Here is an 18,844-nt window from a genome sequence, read left to right on the forward strand (position 1 = left end):
CATGTCAGCTCTGACACTTTCCCATTACCCCAGGTCAGCTGCTCGTCTACTGTTCTCCTCCTGCGTGCTCCTCCCGGCCCTGGGCGTGTCTTCAAAACCCACAGTCCTCCTCTCCGCCCCTAGAACCGCCCCCAGCTCTGTCTCACTTCCTCTCGTGAGACAGTCCCAGAGCCCGCACCTCCCCTTTCGGACAGCTCCGGAAACTCAGCCTTCTGGCGCTTGATTCTCGTTCAGCTTCTTCCGCCCTCCAAGATCAAATTGAGAATCGAAACTACGCTGAGGTCCATGCAGCAGGAGCCTGCAGCCGCCCAATCTCCGGGGTCCCACCAGGACTCCGCACTGCCCCACGCTCCCACCATGCCTCCCCCGGAGTCTGTCTCCGAAAGCCACCAGCCCAGCCCGGACCACAGCCCCATAGAGGTACTACTGGGTTTGGGGAGATGGAGTTGTTAATTTGCTGTGATGAGAGAAGAGGTGCGAAGGGAGAGGGAACTTGGCCAAGTTCACAGAGGGAAGACCAGACCCTGGAGTCCTGACGTTCTTGGCTCCGGTGGGAGTAGGGGAGAGCAGACAAGATGAAAAAGATGACCAGGGTGAGTTAGGGGAGCCTCTCTGGGCTGCTATTGGCCACTGAGCTGTGGCACCTAGGCCCGGACTCTACGACCTACGCACTGGTGACTTGCCTCTTTGCCCCTGCTCTGACGAAGGCCCCAGACAGGTAGCCCTATTGGCCCCGCCTGGAGCAAGGCGCATGGCTCTGGACCCAGTGAGGGTGGGGGGAGGGGGAGGGATCACGTTGGAGAAAACAAAACTAAAGAACCAGATCAGAATAGGAAACTGGCCCAGACAAGAGAGGTGACTCAGTTAAGGCCTCGCAGCTCCTGTGGTTTCTTCTCCAGGAAGCCTTCCAGATATTTCTCCTGGAACACCCAGCCCGCCCCACCCCCATTCCCAAAGCAGTTGATTAGGTTTTCCTCTGGAAGCTTTTGCTTAGCATTCTCCTGAACAAACCCCAGCCTACCACCCACTAAAAGGGCTACTTAGATCACTTGCTCTACGTTTTTCCAGGACCTTCTGAAAGCACAAATAACACCAATCGCAGTAATTTGTGTCATTTGCATAATTACAACTAGGAATAATATTGCTTAACATTTATGAGCACTTCTCATGTGCCGTGTACTGTATTATGCACTTTTTTTTGCATTAAAAAAAAATGTGGTAAAATACACACAAGATTTGCCATTTTAACCATTTCTAGGTGTACTGTTTAATGACATTAATTATGTTCGCAATGTTGTGTAACACTCACCACCATCTAGTTCCAGAATTTTTTCATCACTCCAAACAGAAACTGTACCCTTTAAGCAGTAACTCCTTATTCTCCCCTTCCTTCAGCCCCTGGTAATCTCTAATCTACTTTGGCTCTGTGAATTTGCCTACTCTAGATATTTTGTATAAGTGGAATCACACAACATTTGTCTTTTCATGTCTGGCTTAGTTCATTTACCATAATGTCCTTCCATTTAAAGGCTGAATAATATTTCATTATGTGTACCACATTTTGTTTATCCATTAATGGACATTTGGATTGTTTCTACCTTTGGCTGTTGTGAATAGTGTGCTGCTGTAAATGTATATAAGTATCTGTTTGGGTGAGTGGTTTCAGTTCTTTTGGGTATGTATTTAGGAGTTGAATTGCCAGATCATATGGTAGTTTTATGTTTACTTTTTGAGGAACCACCAAACTTCATATAAGGTTAATACTTAACGTATCTCCTTTCTAAACTGAGGTCAGTGATAGTAGGGATGGATGTATCCTATATATCCTTGTATCTCAGGACCTGGTACTGTGTCTGATGGGAAGTAGATAATAAATTGTGGCGTTAGAGTGGGAAAGCCTGAGTAAATGGGGAATCGTAATACTGATAAGCCTGGGTTTTACAACATCCAGTGACTAACTGGAATGGAATATGAAGTCCCATCCCAGCCTCCAGCCATTGGGGCAGGTGACTGATGGTGTTGGGGGCAAGGGTAGTGATTCCTGGGACTTTAGGTCTCACCTCTCTCTTTTGGTCCCCCAGCAAGCCACGGAAGAGGAGTTCCAGTTCCTGCGCTGCCAGCGCTGCCAGGCAGAAGCCAAGTGCCCAAAGCTGCTGCTTTGCCTGCATACACTATGCTCAGGTTGCTTGGAGGCCCCAGGCATGCAGTGCCCTATTTGCCAAGCTAATGCGCCAGTCTTGGATAACATCTTCTTCGAGAGTTTGCAGCGGCGCCTGTCGGTGTACCGACAGATCGTGGGCACGCAGGCCGATTGCACCCGCTGCAAAGAGCCGGCAGAGTTTTGGTGCTTTGAGTGTGAGCAGCTTCTCTGCGCCAAGTGCTTCGAGGCGCACCAGTGGTTTCTCAAGCACGAGGCCCGGCCCCTGGCAGAGCTCCGCAGCCAGTCGGTGTGCCAGTTCCTGGATGGCACGCGCAAGTCCAACAATATCTTCTGCTTCAACCCCAATCACCGCAACCCTACACTGACTAGGTGAGCCCGGGGTGGGGTGACACATCCAAGAACCAGGTACAGGGTGAATGTGAAGCAGAGATCAAGAGTCACAAAGCTGAGAACGTGGGACAAGGAGCTTCTAGGGTCTTGCAACTCTAAGTGTGGTCCACAAACAGCAGCATCTGTAGTGATGACCATGATTTATGCTATGCCATGCTAGTGGATCCTAATAGTTTCCAGTTTTCCCCTATAGTAAATAATAGTGCAGAATCATCTTCTCACTCTATTCAGTAATTCATTTAGGGTAAAGTTTTAGAAATGCCATTGCTGGGTAAAGGTATATGGAAATTTTACATTTTGATACATGTTACCAAACTGCCATTCAGAAAGTGAAATTTTCCATGAGTGCTGGATTCTAGGATGAGAGAGATGCAGGCAGTTTCTGCCTAAAAAGTCAAAACCTAACTCCATGCCATCTGGGAATGTATGTATGGGGAAAAAATCAACTCCAGTTATCATTTTTATTAAACAACACAATGTTTTAATTCATTTTTTGATAAATAATACATTTATATGGTTCAAAAATAACAAAACTTATAGAGAAGGCAAGTCTCTATTTCTTTTTATACTCTGCCTAATTCCCACCATTCTTCCTCCCCTATCCAGGTAATCATTGTCACTAGTTTAGAATGTTCCAGAGTTTCTTTGTGAATATATATACACAGAAATGAGGATATAGTCTTTTGAGGTCTTATTTTTACTCCTTTTGGCCAAAAAGGAAGCGTACCTATGTGAACTTTGGGACAACCTCTCCCAATATATTGTATGTGTATTGTGTGCTTGTTCTTGGGGATGTGCTTTTAAAATGAAGGATAGGGGACCCACTGAGAACCGCATTCCTGCTGAACTTAGTGTGACTCACTTCCTGCTAAGAAGTTTACCACGTGCACTTCCCACTGCTCCCTTCTCCACCCTCCCCTTCCTCAACAGTGGCTATTATCTTTTGAATTTGGATTTCTTTGCTTATTTTTAAGGTTGAGGTTCAGCAGCTTTTCATATGTCTGTTTACCATTTCTTTCTTCATTTGTGAATTGCCTATTTGGGTCCTTTGCCTTTTTTCCCCTTGGATAAATTAATCTCTTTAATTGTAAGAGCCTATTAAGAGTGTAAACACAATACCTCATACAACATGAGGTATCAGTGTTTAAGTTTTTAGTTTTATGTAGTCCAATCCATCAATCTCCCTTTATAGTTTGTGGCTTTGATCATCCTAGGAAATATTTTTTTACCATGCCAATGTTAAAAATATTTTCTTATATTCTATTTTAATAATTTCATGGTTTTGTTTTTATAATTAAACCTTTAATTCAAATGTCATTTATTTTTGTGTGTGTGGTATATAAGGTAGAAACCTTCACTTTGCTTTTTCTCTCCAAATGGAAAGCTAGTTCTCTCAACTTTCATTGAGACATTTTATATATATATTTTTTTTATCCTCACCCAAGGAAATTTTTCCATTTTTTGTTCAGGTAGAGTGGGGAGAGAGAGGAACAGAGAGAGAGAGAGAGAGAAACATCGATGCGAAAGGGACACATCGAGTGGTTGCCACCCGCACAACCGACCAGGGCCGGGGACAAACTGCAACCGAGGTACATGCCCTTAGCGGGAACCGAACCCGGGTCTCTCATTGAGACATTTTAATAGTCCACTCTAGCCTCGATCTGAAATGCCCTTTTTATCATGAACTAAATGTCCATGTAGTCATGAGTATGTTTGTAAATCTCTGTTCTGTGCCAATGATCTCACTATTCCTACGCTAATCCTTACTGTTACAAGGAATTCTGTAGCTTTATATTTGATAGGACAAGTTCCCATTCTTCAAAAATAATTTGTTCTTTTACTTTTATGCAGTTTCAGAACTTACATATTCATTAGGATTTTGATTGAAATTGCAATAGATCTGGGGAGAATTGGCCTCATCTCTGGTTATAACTTTTGGGTTTTATAGTTTTATTCACATACATCTTGAACTTTTAAATTATAGTTAAATTTAGAATATTTAATAACATTGAGAATGGAATCCTTTTCCATTATGATTTCTAATGAGTTATCATTAGCATTCACTATTGCTCTTAATTTATGTATATTAATTATATCTAGCCAATTATATAAAACTCTTTTATTCTTATAAGTTTTTCAGTTGCTTCTTTTGGATTTTCTAGGTATACAATCATATTATCTGCAAATAATAAAAACTTTTTCTGTCAGTATTTACACACACTACTTTGTGGCTTTGTTTCATTGGCCAGAACAATATTGAATAATAGTGTTAGAAAAAGCAACTTGATCTTGTTCCTATCATTCATGAAAAATTTTCTTATTTAGTATGATGTTTACTATTGACTTCTTTTTTCTTTTATCCTCACCCAAGGACATTTTTTTCATTTTTGTTCAGATAGAGGGGGAGGGAGAGAGAGAAAAACATCCACGTGAAAGGGACATATCGAGTGGCTAGGGACAAATCGCAACTGAGGTATGTGCCCTTGATCAGAATTGAACCTGTGACTTCTTGGTCTGCAGGCCAAAGCTCTAACCGCTGAGCCAAATCAACGAGGCCTACTATTGACTTCTTTAGGTAGCTTTTAAAAATCACACTGAAGGAGTGAGGGGTCCCTGTCCCACACCAACCTCCCAACTCAGGGTTCCAGTGCCAGGAAGAGAAGTGCCCATAACTTCTGACTGGAAAAACCAGCGGGAACTGAGGCTAAGGGAGACTGAGGTGGCTGGAGCCCCAGGCAGCTCCTCTTAAAGGGCCTACACATGGACTTAACTTGGACTTGCTCCCTCTAAGCTTGGAGGGGAGACAGCTTGAGTGGTGCCAGAGACATACAGGGAAGAACTGAGTTGTCTGGCCTCTGGACAAGGGCTGGAGAGGCAGCTTTCTCCTGGAAAGACATGCTGGTAGAGGCTGATGTTCCTTTAGTGAGCTCTTCCCTGGGGCAGCAGATGGCCACCATATCTGGGACTCCAGCAATCTGGCTCACACTGTTTGCCCCGCCCTGGTGATTCCCTGAGGCCCCGCCCCACCCAACTTTCGGGCCTACCCAAGCTGTTTCCAGTGGCTTTACCATAGAATTGGCCTGGCTTGGATCTTACTTCAGAGTTTCCTAAAATCTCTCAAACAAGCAGCATCTGGTGGTAGTGAGCCCCATACCTCTCCTTAAGTGTCCCCAAGCCTGGCACTAGAAGCAGCCAGCCCTGGTTCACAACTTGGCTTTCCTGGGCACCTCCAAGTTCAGCACAAGAAGCAGCTATCTACAGATTACTTTGTAGCTTATGCCGGGTGCCCCCGAATAGAACACAGGCAAACGCTGACCTTGCCCCAGAGCCAGCACACCTAGGGGACAGCTTCAGATCCCATCGAAACACCACCATCCAACCACCTCCACAAGTGAACACTCAATGAGCAGACTCAGTGGGTACCAGAGCCCTGATGAAGTAAATCTTTCTCTGTGTGCTGGGCCCCTACATAGCTCATCCTCCAAGGTAGTCAGAAGCCAGTGGTCCATGGGCACAGCCAGTCCTTGCAGCTGATCAGCCTGAGTAAATCCCTCCCATTGATGTGCGAACAGCAATGAAGACTCGATTACAACAGAAGGGTATACAGTCCACACGAAGGGTGTACCTCGAGGGCCCAGCTGGGATGATCAGGGAAGCTGTGCCACTAGATCCTACAGGACACCTATAACAATAGGCCATCCTATGAAGCCTAGGAGATATAGCAACTCTATGTAATACATGGGAACAATCACAAGGAAGCTGCCAAATGAGGAGACAAAGAAACATGTCCCAAATGAAAGAAAGAACAAAACTCCAGGAAAAGAATTAAACAAAATGGAGCTAAGCAATCCATCAGATGCAGAGTTCAAAACACTGGTTATAAGGTCGCTCAAGGAATTTGGTGAGACTTTCAAGGAACTTAGTGAAACCTTCAAAGAACTTAAGGAGACCTCTAAGGAACTTAGTGAGAACATCAACAACATAAAAAAAGGACCAGTCAGAAATGAAGGATGTACTAACTGAAAGAAAGAATAATTTATAGAGTATCAGTAGGAGAGTAGGTAAAGCCAAGAAGCAAACCATCGATTTGGAATATAAGGAAGCAAAAAACACCAATTAGAACAGCGTAAAGAAAAAAGAATCCAAAAAAAATGAGGATGGTGTAAGGAGTTTCTGGGACAACTTCAAGCATACCAACATTCACATCATAAGGGTGCCAGAAGGAGAAGAAAGAGAACAAGAATTTGAAAACCTATTTGAAATAATAATGACAGAAAACTTCCCTAATTTGGTGACGGAAACAGACACACAAGTCCAGGAAGCACAGAGAGTTCCAAACAAGATGAACCCGAAGAGGTCCACACCAAGACACATCATCCTCAAAATGCCAAAGGTTAAATACAAAGAGAGAATCTTAAAAGCAGCAAGAAAAAAGCATTTTGTTACCTACAAAGGAGCTCCCATAAGACTGTCAGCTGATTTCTCCAAAGAAACTTTGCAGGCCAGAAAGGAGTGGCAAGAGATATTCAAGGTGATAAAAAACAATGACCTGCAACCAAGATTACTCTGTCCTGCAAAGCTATCATTTAAAATCGATGGACATATCAAGAGTTTCCCAGACAAGAAAAATCTAAAGGAGTTCATCACCATCAAACCAGTATTATATGAAATGTTGAACGGTCTTCTTAAAGGAGAAGATGAACAATAAAATGGCAATTAATACATCTCTATCAACAATTGAATCTACAAAGAAAATGAGCAAGCAGAACAGAAACAGACGCCTAAATACAGAGAACTTTTTGTTGTTTGCCAGATGGGTGAGGGCTGGAGGGATGGGTGAAAAAGATGAAGGAATTAAGAAGTACAAATTGGTTGTTAGACTGATGAACCTCTAAGGGAATGGGGGGGCGGATGAGATAAACCAAAGAACTTCTATGCATATATGCATAACCAATGGACACCAACAATAGTGTGGGGAAGGCAGGAGGGGAGCGGGATTGGGGGGGAGAAAGTCAATGGGGAGAAAAAGGGGGGACATCTATAATAAACAATAAAGATGAGTTTAAAAAATAAAAAAATGATAAAAATCACATTGAGCTCTGGCCCATTTGGCTCAGCGATTTGAGTGTCCACCTGTGCACTGAAGAGTCTCAGGTTCAATTCCCAGTCCAGGACATGTACCTGGGTTGCAGGTTCCATCCCCAGCCTAACAGTGTGTGAGAGGCAACCAATCAATGTGTCTCTCTCACATCAATGTTTCTCTATCTCTCTCTCTCTCCCTCCCCCTCATTTTTTTTTCCTTTCACTATCTCTAAAAATCAAGGGAAATATATCCTTGAGTGAGAATTAACAAAAATAAATAAAATCACATTGAGAAAGGTGCTTCTCCATTTCTTGTTTACTAAGAATTTTGTTATTTTGTTTTATTTTTAACTAATAAAAATATTTGTTAGAAACTCAGGAATGAGTGTTCTTTTGGACTCTATTAACGTTTCCTTTCACCTTTTAGTATGATGAATTTTATTAATAGGTTTCTTTATATTGAACCATTTTTTTAATTCCCAGGAGGAAATCTTTATGTAGTATACTATTGATAATGTTATACTATATATTATATATATTATATTATATATAATAATGTTATATTATTATTTTAACTCATAACTAGGTTCTATTTATAACATTTTATTTAGGCTATTATCTATATGTGATCAATTTTTGTGCATATGTGTGATTTCTCTGTCAAGTTTCCTTATCTATTTTATACTAATTTCTTTCCATGAATTTGTAAACTTTCCTCTTTTGAATGTGATAATATGTAGCACAGTGCCTTGCATATGTTAACAATAAATGTTAGAAATCTTACTATTCTTATCCTTTCTCTGCTCTAGAACAATTTCAAGAAGGTAAGCAATTGAGGCTTATAGAAGTTTCTTGAAAAGCTGTCTGAGACTGATGCCTTTTTTGAAGAGTAGATTATTTTTCTATGTTATTGGTCTGCTTTGGATCTTGAGAGATTTTCTGGAACATTTTCCACTTCATCCTGAGCTATTTTTCATAATTTAAAAATCTCCTCTATGTCTGTAACTGTATCTCCTTTCTAATTTCTAATATATATATGTGGTTATTTCAGTGATCTTTCCTTCCTTTCTTCCTCTCTTCTTTTCTTTCTCTCTTCCTCTCTTTCTTTCTTTCCTTTCTCACGCTCTCTCTCTTTCTTTCTTTTGTTGTTGTTGCAACTCCTCACCTGAGAATATTTTTTCATTGATTTTTAGATAGAACGGAAGGGTGGGAGGGAGGGAGAGAAAGAGAAACATTGATGTGAGAGAGACACATTGATTGCTTGCCTCCCCCATGCCTCCAACCTGATAATAATCTAGAACTAAAATTTCATATTATTTCAACTAAATCTAGGTGTAGGAAAAAAAGGGGGAGGAGAAAAAGTATGCTAAAGGCTTTATCTTATCTGGAAGAATGGTGATAATCTACTCTTGATAAATGTATGCATACACACACAAATATGTTTGCTAAAAATTTAAACAAGGTAGAAAGATGTATGAGATATAATATATGCATATATATAGGTATGCATATATAGAGATGTGTGCATCCTTTTGTGCCTTTTCTAAGCATCCTTTCTTAAGTTATTAAGTGTCATAATCACATTATAATTTGCTTGTTACCCATATTTTAGATTTTAATTGCTTTCATTGCTCACAATAATTTTTTCTACAGCATATCTTCCCCCTTCTTGAATTATTTAATGTAATTGAATTCTTATTTGGCTGGGCTACTTAGAGTAATTTTTTGTTTGTTTTAAAAAAAATGTATTTTCTGAGGCCTTAAGTGTCTTAACTTCCATGTTCTTTTGTTGTCCAATAAAGGAAAGTTTAGCTAGGTATAAAACTCTGGAGTTGCCCTGGCCAGTTTGGCTCAGCGGTTAGAGCATCGGCCTGCGGTCCAGAGAGACCCAGGTTCGGTTCCCGCTAGGGGCACGTACCTCGGTTGCAGTTTGTCCCCAGCCCTGGTTAGTCGTGTGGGTGGCAGCCACTCGATGTGTCCCTTTCACGTCGATGTTTCTCTTTTCTCTCTCTCTCTCTTCCTCTCTCTCTCCCTCCCACTCTATCTGAACAAAAAATGGAAAAATGTCCCCGGTGAGGATAAAAAAATAAAGAAATAAAACTCTGGGGTCACCATCACAATTCCTTATGTTTGCTAAGGATTTCATATAATTATTTTCTTTTTTCTTAAAATGGTTGATCAGGCCATATCAGATGCAGGTCTTGTCCTTTTTTCTCTTTTTGTAATGCTCCTCTATGACAGTGTTGACCTGAAAATTTAAGTCTTTCTTCAACTCAAAGGTATTATTTTCTGCTTTTCTATATATTGATTTCCCTTCATTTGCTTATTGTTTTATTTTTCAATTATTGTTATATGGATATTGAAACTCCAAATCCATCTCTTATATCTTTTATACTTTTTTTATCATTAATTCTCTTAGTTTGCTTCTTTTTTTCTTCCAGAATCTCAGAGAGTTTCTTGAATTGAGTTTCTAATTCACCAACTCCTTTTTTTTTTTTTTTGAGCCCCCTTTCTACTATTTACTACCTATGATGAGTTTTGTTTTGTTTTTTTTAACAATCATGCTCTTTTATTAACAAAAAAGGTTCATGTTCTCAGTATGCTATTTCTTGTCAGCCTGTTCATGTTTTCTCTATGCAGTGTTTTTTAATCTCCCTGAAATACAAACTTAGAATTTTTTGATGTTCTATGTTTCCTATAATTACCCTTTTTTAAGTGTAGACTGAGAATCAGTTTGGTCCCCATTGGCTATTTATTCTCTTTATAGGTCCTGTGGTTCTGTGTTGTCTGCTCACATGTGAATGTTGACACCTAGATTGTCTAGTTTTAGTGGCCGATGTGGGCTGGCGGCAGTTGTATAAACCACGATTTCTACCTCCTGCTTCTGCAGTAAGGAGGGGCCTCTCCTCAAGATGGCGGTAGCTTACAAGTGGTCCTACCTCTAGTGTGGGTGTCAGGGGTGGATTTCTCCCCAGGTACAATGGGCAAGGCTGGTTCAGCCAGCAAAAGGGCAGGATTCTAGACCTGTGAGCATGGCAGGTGGCTTAAAAAATTTGACCCTATTACTTACAAATGATATACAAATCACATTGTTCCACAATTTACCAGTGGTGACTGGAGAAACTCAACTTGTTTTTTTCTGCACAAAACCTCAATGCTAGAAATAACCCACAACTTTTTTCAGTAATAAGTCACTCTACTCTTGGACATTGAGCTGATTAGGACACACATTAGAGAACAGCATCAGAGTTGGTCTTAAAGTGGGGTCATTGGCATTTGATCACCGTGTCTGTGGAATCTGTTCTTTCAATCCACCTTCCTACTACGTGACAGGCCCTCTGCTATATAATAGGGTATAAATATGTAGCCTTGGCCCTCTGTGAGGTCACAGTCTTGTAAAGGAACCAGATCCGCTCCTAACAATCAAGACTGCAAAGAGCCATGAGGAAACCCGCTGACCATTGTCAGTCACTCTGCTCTTTGATAGTTCCCTATGTCACACTGCCTTCTACTTTACATCCACCCTTGCCAGTATCCCTGTCCCCAGTGTGTGCTCAATCAGTTTAAGGGCAGAAGGAAAAAGGAAGGCAGGCACAAAGGCAAGTGATCTCAGAAATGATCACCTGCCCAGTCTGCATCTGCTTGGGAAGGCAGCTTCCGAGAGGGTGGCCACATAGCCTGACATATAAGGAAGGAGAAAGGGCATGGAGTGGGGAGGAGCAGGCAGAGACAGTATGAAGTCTGCTGCATTTCAGGAACTGCAAGTAAAGGTGTGCATGATGCAGTGTGCAGATGATATTTTGTTGAGTTGTACACTTGAAACCTGTATGGTTTTGTGAACCAATGTCACCCCAATAAATTCAAATTTTAAAAAGGAAAAGAAACAGAAAATAAGAGGCTGCTGACTTTAGGCCTTCATGAATATCTAATTAACAAACATTTCTTGTGTCCTGGCTGGTTTTTCTCAGTGGTTGGAGCATTGGCCTGTGGCCCAAAGAGTCGTGGGTTCAATTCCGGTCAAGGTCACATACCTCAGTTTTGGTTCAGTCCTCGGCCCTGGTCGGGGTCTTTTGGGAGGCAACTAGTCTATGTGTCTCTCTCATGTCGATGTCTCTCTCTCTCTCTCTCTCTCTCTCTCTCTCTCTCTCTCTCTCTCTCCCTCCTGCCCTCCCACCCTCCCTCCCTCCCTCCCTCCCTCCCACTCTATCTGAAGATAAATGGAAGAATATCCTCTGGTGAGGATTTAAAAAAAAAACCCGCAAAAAACATTTATTGTTACCTCCTTTTTGCACGGTGCTCTTTATCCTTGGATAAACCATGTTATGAGCTGGTGCAGGTAAAGAAAAGTCTTCCATGAGATTTGTTTGAGACTCAAATTTTCTAGGAGGAGGATGCAGAATATTAATAAAATGCCAGTGATTATAAGATAGATATACAAATAAAAAGAATCCTTTAGATAAGGGGGAAAATAAGTGTGCATGAAAGCAGGGGTTGGAAAAGTGGAATTGGGGTCAAACAAGATGAGCTGAGAGGAATCTGGGCTCTATTCTATAATTTCCATGACATAGAATGTCCTCAGCTTGCTCCTTTCTCATGCAATTTACTCTTGTTTTACCAGTTCCTATAGAACACAGTGTGCATGGCACCCTATGGGGCTCTGCTGGAAATCCACTGATGGGTGGAAAGGCAGAGAGTGGAAAGATCAGGTCCTCTCTTCTCTGTGCTACTCTGATTGAAGTGGCTGAGTTTGGGAACAGGGATACCAGTATTTGCTTCTTTGGCCACATGCTTATTTATATTTCACTTCATTCCATAAAGAATTTGAGATTTACCACCATGCTGTTGGGTATGTGTGCCCAACAGAAACTGCAGCAAAGAATCTGGACCAGGAAAAAGGGAGCCCCAGTGGGAGACTGAGGGCATGGTGTAGGTCGGGGTGAGGCCTGCAAAAGTGCAGAGATGAAGGGGTAGGGAGAAGGCCAGAGCCTGTCTGACCTAGAGGTCAAGGTGATTCCCACCCTTTCCATTATGTGTGATGAGGACACTGAGGAGTGCCTTCCCACCCAAGAGTAAGGTGAAGCTAAGACCCTTGTCGGGGTGTCATATCCCTAAGCTAGACCAGATAGGGTGGGGGAATTAATCCAGGGTCTTCAAAACTTGTAGCCAAAAAGAGCTTGAATTATAGTTGAGTGGAGAAAACAAAAGACATTAAGTTTGGGAGGTGCGATGAGATCATAAACTGAAAAAGAGTTTCCCAAACCAGAAGTTGGAATCATTGGCAACAGATTGTGGAGAGGCAGGCCAGGGGAGGTTCCAGGGCAGAGGTGGACCTGATGCAGTGGCAAAGCTCATGGCAAGGAAGGGAGGTCTGCTGACTGAAGAGGAAATGGAAAAGACAGTCCTGATGAGCCTGCTTAGGGCCAGGGCTGGGGGTGGGTTGGGGAGCCAGGTGCCAAGAGTGAAAACTCTAAGGAGCTCTCTTGTCCTGCTGAAAGTCTGCGTTCTAGGTGTCTGCCTGGCTCCTCATCCTTGACCTGCCTGGTGCCCTCCTGATACCCTCTGTGAAGTTACCAGTAAATTCACATCTTAATTGGGGATTGGTGATCTCCCTGGGATTGAATGCTGGCCTACTAGGAGCATCACATAGGCAGAGGAAAGGCTGCTGCCTGGGGTTAGGGCACAGTCAGATGACCCACTTTCAAGTTTTTCTGTGAATTCACAGGAGACTTGGTTTCAGAGGCTGGAACAACTGCTTTTCCTTTCATGGGGTGGGAGGTGGGGGAGAGCAAAGGTAGATTTGGTTAAATATTATGTGGGTAAAAGGAATCCCCCCTGCCCCTGGTGTCCTTTTATGTTTTGGAGAAAGCAACAAGGAATTTAAAGTAACCCAAACCAAGATCAGGGTTAGGGTTAGTGTCCCTGTCTCAGTTCTCCTGAAGCCTGATCTCTGCTTTCTCCAGCTGTTAAGAGTAGGTTTTGCCGCTCAGGGATGGAGGCCATAGACATTTTAGAAGAATTTTTAGCAATGGGATTGGAAAATAACAGGTTTTTGTCACTGATTCCTAATTTATAAGATTAAACTACCTGGAACCATGTCTGTCCATCTGTCCAGTCAGCCCCTGAACAATCTTTTATTGAGCATTTATTTTATTCCTGGCACTGTGATCACTGTTGCTGGGATAATAAGAATTCCTGTCTTCGATGTCTGGATCTATGGAGGGTTTCTTTCTGCAGTAAGTTGTGGGTGCGCACAGCCCTGCACTCTGTGGCAGGGACCCTCACGTATCAGAACACGTGGTCAGATAAAGTGCAGGGGAGGGGGCAGTTTTAAGGAGGGGAAAGTTGTGTTTAGTTGGAAGGATCTGGGAAACCCGGATGAAAGAGTTGACATTTGAGCTGTACCTTGACCTTAGAGGTTTGTGTGTATTAGTTTCAACTAAAACAAATGTATAAATTAGTGACAAATTTTTAGTTAGCGGTTTAAGTGAAAAATGAGTGAATTGACTTAAGTAAGTGAATAGGTGTTGAGCTGGCCTCTGGCCTAACCTTGTTAGATATTGAAATTGTGTCACCAGGACCTATTTTCTTTTTATTTCTTATGAGGCTTGGATTTCCTCCAGCTCAGCTCCATTCACAGAAGGGCTTCTCCTTCTTGGCTGCCAAATGATTGTAGCAGCTCCAAAAGTTACACACCCTCATCCTCAAATCCAATGTCAGAGAGTGAGAATCTTTTCCCTTACAGGCTGAGAATGGGGAGTGTGGGGCTCCCTAGAGGGGAAGTCTAGTTCTGCATAGTACAAAAAGAAAGAAGAGTGTGTCCTTCATGTGTCTTGGGAAAATGTCCAGCAACCACTGCAAATGAAAGCAAAGAAGAAAGATTCCAGGTGTGTGAAAGCCAGTGGAGCAGATACCAAAGTGTGGAAACAGGTCTGATGGCAGCCTCAAGCAAAGCTCCCTGGCACTCTGATGCCTTGGCAGCCCCTCCCCAGTCGGAAAGTTCCCTTTTCCAATATGGTCAGAGACTGGGCTGTCTGGTTTGATTCAACCACTTGTTAACACCATAGAGTGCTTTCCCAACTTTTGAGATGTTTTTCCTGTGCTGTTATCTTAAGTCCCTCACCCTCCTATGATATTTTTTAAGGAAGAAAGAACTGTTCCCCTTGTATAAATGAGGAAGAGGCCGGAGTATACATGGGAGCTTACCCAAATAGGAGAGCTCGCCTGAGTTGGGGACACACAGGATGTACGGCAGCCTGAATGCAAATGGTGCTCCTTTCCTGCTGCTGCAACTAACAACTGGGCTGAGCTGCAAAAAAGAATTCTATAAATACACTCACAGTGTATTTCCCTTAGAATTAGATTATTAAGAGGAAGTATGCTATATAAGCAGTGTTACATTTTAATTTTCCTTTACTTTAATGGAAGGAAAAGGGACTAAAGTAAAATTGGACTTGCTAAGCTTCAAAGAAATATTTCTTCATCCTAAAATATTTTCCTAGATCTCTCTAAGATTAAGCAAAACAGACCTGGCCAGTTTGGCTCAGCGATTAGAGCTTCAGCCTACAGTCCAGAGAGACCCGGGTTCGGTTCCCGCTAAGGGCATGTACCTCGGTTGCAGTTTGTCCCCGGCCCTGGTTGGGTCGTGTGGGTGGCAGCCACTCGATGTGTCCCTTTCACGTCGATGTTTCTCCCTCTCTCTCCCTCCCGCTCTGTCTGAACAAAAATGGAAAAGTGTCCTCAGGTGAGGATTTAAAAAAAAGATTAAGCAAAACAATTACTGAGACATTAAGGGTTGGCAGTTACTATAGTTTGCTTTTAGTGAAACGCTTCCCTTTTAGACTGTAGTGAGCCTCTGCTGTGAAAGATCACGATGGTCCCCTCCCATGTATCTAGTCTTGGTTCCATGTCACAATGACTCCAGTGGACCGCACTGGTCCTTTCACTTTGACATCACTTTTCATGAGTTTTTTATTTTGATTCAGCTCTTGGTTAGATGCATGTTGTCAATCAGCAGTTTTTTCTGAATTCCCAGAGTCTCTTAGTGTTGAGAATGTCTATCGGTTGCTCTTATACTTGAATGACATCTTGTCTGACATCTTTCTTTTAGAACTTTGTAGATGTGGCTGCATTGTCTTCCATCTTCAAACGTTCATGAAGAGATGTCTGAGGCCCAATTTATTTGCTTTTTCTGTTTTGATGCCTAAAGATATTTTTCATTCTCTTTTAAAACATTTTTTAAAAAATCTTTATTGTTGGATGTAAAATGTATTACAGATGTTTCACATTTTTCCCCCATTGACCCCCTCCTCCCTACTCCCTCCCCCCTCCCACCTTTTCCCACACTATTGTCTGTGTCCATTGGTTATGCATATAAGTTCTTTGGTTTATTTCTTCCCACCCACCCCCCCAACCCCTTTCCCTTTGAGGTTTGTCAGTCTAGCAGTGAATTTGTACTTCTTAATCTCTACCTTTTTCACCCATTCCCCCAACCCCCCTCCCAACTGGGAACCAACAAAATGTTCTCTGTATCTATGAGAATGTTTCTGTTCTACCTGTTCATTTTGTTTGTAGATTCCATTGTTGATAGATATGTATTTACTGCCATTTTGTTTGTTCATATATTTTATCTTTTTCTTCAAAAAGACCCTTCATCATTTCATATAATAACGGTTTGGTGGTGATGAACTCCTTTAACTTTTTCTTGTCTGGGAAATTCTTTATATGGCCATCGATTCTAAATGACAGCTTTGCAGGATAGAGTAATCTCGGTTGTAGGTTCTTGCTTTTCATCACTCTGAATATTTCTTGCCACTCCCTTCTGACCTGCAAAGTTTCTTTTGAGAAATCAGCTGACAGCCTTATGGGAACTCCCTTGTGGGTAACTAGCTGCCTTTCTCTTGCTGCTTTTAAGATTCTCTCTTTGTTTTGAACCTTTTGCATTTTGATGATGATGTGTCTTGGTGTGGGCCTCTTGGGGTTCATCTTGTTTGGGACTCTCTGTGCTTCCTGGACTTGTATGTCTGCCTCCTTCACCAAGTTAGGAAAGTTTGCTGCCATTATTGTTTCAAACAGGTTTTTGATTTCTTGTTCTCTCTCTTCTCCTTCTGGCACCCCCAAGATATGAATGTTGGCATGCTTGAAGTCGTCCCAGAGGCTCCTTACAATATCCTCATTTTTTTGGATTCTTTTTTCTTTTTGCTGTTCTGATTGGGCATGTTTTGCTTCCTTACATTCCAAATCGATGGTTTGCTTCTTGGATTTACATACTCTATTAATGAAGCTGTGTAAATTATTCCTTATTTCAGTTAATGCCTCCTTCAATTCTAACTGTGTATTCATGATTTCTGACTGGTCCTTTTTTATGCTCTTGAGGCCCTTGCTAAGTTCACTGAGGTTCTCACTAAGTTCATTGAGCATCTTTATAAGCAGTATTTTGAACTCAGCATCTGTTAGGTTGCTTATCTCCCTTTCGCTTAGTTCTTTTCTTGGGGTTTTGTTCTGTTCTTTCATTTGGGACCTGTTTCTTTGTCTCCTCATTTTGGCTGCCTCCCTGTGTTTGTTTCAGTGTATTACTTAACGAGAGGTATGGGGCTAGCTGATACCAGATGCTGCTCATTTGAAAGAATTTAGGAAAAACCTGAAGCAGGATCCAAGACAGGCCAATCCTATGGTTAAGCAAGTGGCAACAGCTTGGGTGGGCCTGAAAGTTGGCTGGCGCGGGGCGGGGCGGGGCGGGGTCTCAGAGAGTCACCAGGGCGGGGCAACCAGTGTGAGCCAGGTTGCTGGAGTCCCAGATATAGCGACTGTCTGCTGCCCCAGGGAAGGGCTCACCAAAGGAACAAAGGCCTCTTATAGCACGTTTGTCCCAGAGAAAGCCCCCTCTCCAGCCCTCGCTCCAGTGCCAAACAGCTCAGTTCTTCCCTGTGTGTCTCTGGTGCCTCTCGAGCTGCCTCCCCTCCAAGCTTAGAGGGAGAGAGTCCGATAAGTTTGCGGGCCCTTTAAGGAGCTGCCTGGGGCTCCAGCCACTTCAGCTTCCCTGAGCCTCAGTTCATGCTGGTTTTTCCAGCCAGAAGTTGTGGGGACTTCTCTTCCTGGCACTGGAACCCTGAGCGGGGCGCCTGGTGTGGGACGGGGACCCCTCAGTCCTCAGGGAGGACCTTCTCAGCCGAGGTGTCCTCCTGATTTTTATCTGCCTCACGTGGGTGTGGGACCAGCCCTTCGGGGCGCCCCTCCTACCAGTCTGGATGTGGCTGCTGCTTTAATTCCGTAGTTGTAGGACTTCCATTCAGGATGATTTCAGGCGGTTTTGAATGATGGTTGTTCCCTAGTTTAGTTGTAACTTTGATGTGGTTGTGGGAGGATGTGATACCACGTTTACTTACCCGCCATCTTGACCGGAAGTCAAAACATTTTTTTTTCTTTATTGATTTTAGAGAGAGAGGGAGAGAAAGTTAGAAACATCGATGACAGAGAATTTCGATTGGCTGCCTCCTGCTTGCCCCCCACTGGGGATCGGTCCCACAACCTGGGCCTGTGCCCTGACCAGGAATCGAACAGGCAACCTCTTGGTGCATGGGTCGATGTTCAACCACTGAGCCACACTGATACAACCAAGTTATCTTGGTGTTGAGCGTTTTGTGTCAAATTATTCTGCAACTTGACTTGCTCCTTCAATATAAAAATTCTGTTTCAGTGAAATTTTCCTACATTTCTTCTCTCTCTTCCTCCTCATTTTCCTCTTCTTGCTTTATTATTATTAGCATTACCATTTTTAACTTATTATCTTTAGGTTTTTTTTAGGTTACTAATCTTAACAGTATTACTACAATTTGAGGGAACTTATTTAATGACTGTTGAATGAGTATACATTCAAAGCTACATAAAATCATTGTACACGCATTTTTAAAAATATATATTTTTTAAAAATATTTTTTCTTATTGATTTTAGAGAGAGAAGAAGGGAGAGGGAGAGAGAGAGAAACTTGATGAGAGAGAACATCTATTGGACACCTCCTGCATGCCCCCCACTGGGGATTGGGTCCACAACACGGGCATGTGCCCTGACCGGGAATTGAACACCGATCTCTTGGTGCACGGGTCGACACTCAACCACTGAGCCACACAGGCCAGGTTGTACACACATTTTTATAAAAGTACTTGAGAACAGTAAAATTATTTGTGTCACATAGGATTCACTGCCTGTTTCTATGT

General features: G+C 42.5%; 1 protein-coding gene across 8 annotated transcripts in view; it reads left to right on the forward strand.

The window, feature by feature from the left end:
• Window positions 1-234: 234 nt before the first annotated feature.
• Window positions 235-18,844, forward strand: part of PML (PML nuclear body scaffold) — a 68,142-nt gene continuing 49,532 nt past the window's right edge. For all 8 annotated transcript variants that reach the window (XM_036257865.1, XM_036257841.1, XM_036257857.1 and 5 more), the window contains exons 1-2: window positions 235-420; window positions 2,082-2,530. In XM_036257865.1, coding sequence (XP_036113758.1) covers window positions 286-420; window positions 2,082-2,530 — 584 coding nt within the window. In that variant the 5' untranslated portion in view covers window positions 235-285. The remainder of the gene's footprint in view (window positions 421-2,081; window positions 2,531-18,844) is intronic.

Source organism: Molossus molossus, unplaced genomic scaffold (genome assembly GCF_014108415.1).
Source record: "Molossus molossus isolate mMolMol1 unplaced genomic scaffold, mMolMol1.p scaffold_m16_p_1, whole genome shotgun sequence".
In the NCBI taxonomy this organism is placed as follows: domain Eukaryota; kingdom Metazoa; phylum Chordata; class Mammalia; order Chiroptera; family Molossidae; genus Molossus; species Molossus molossus.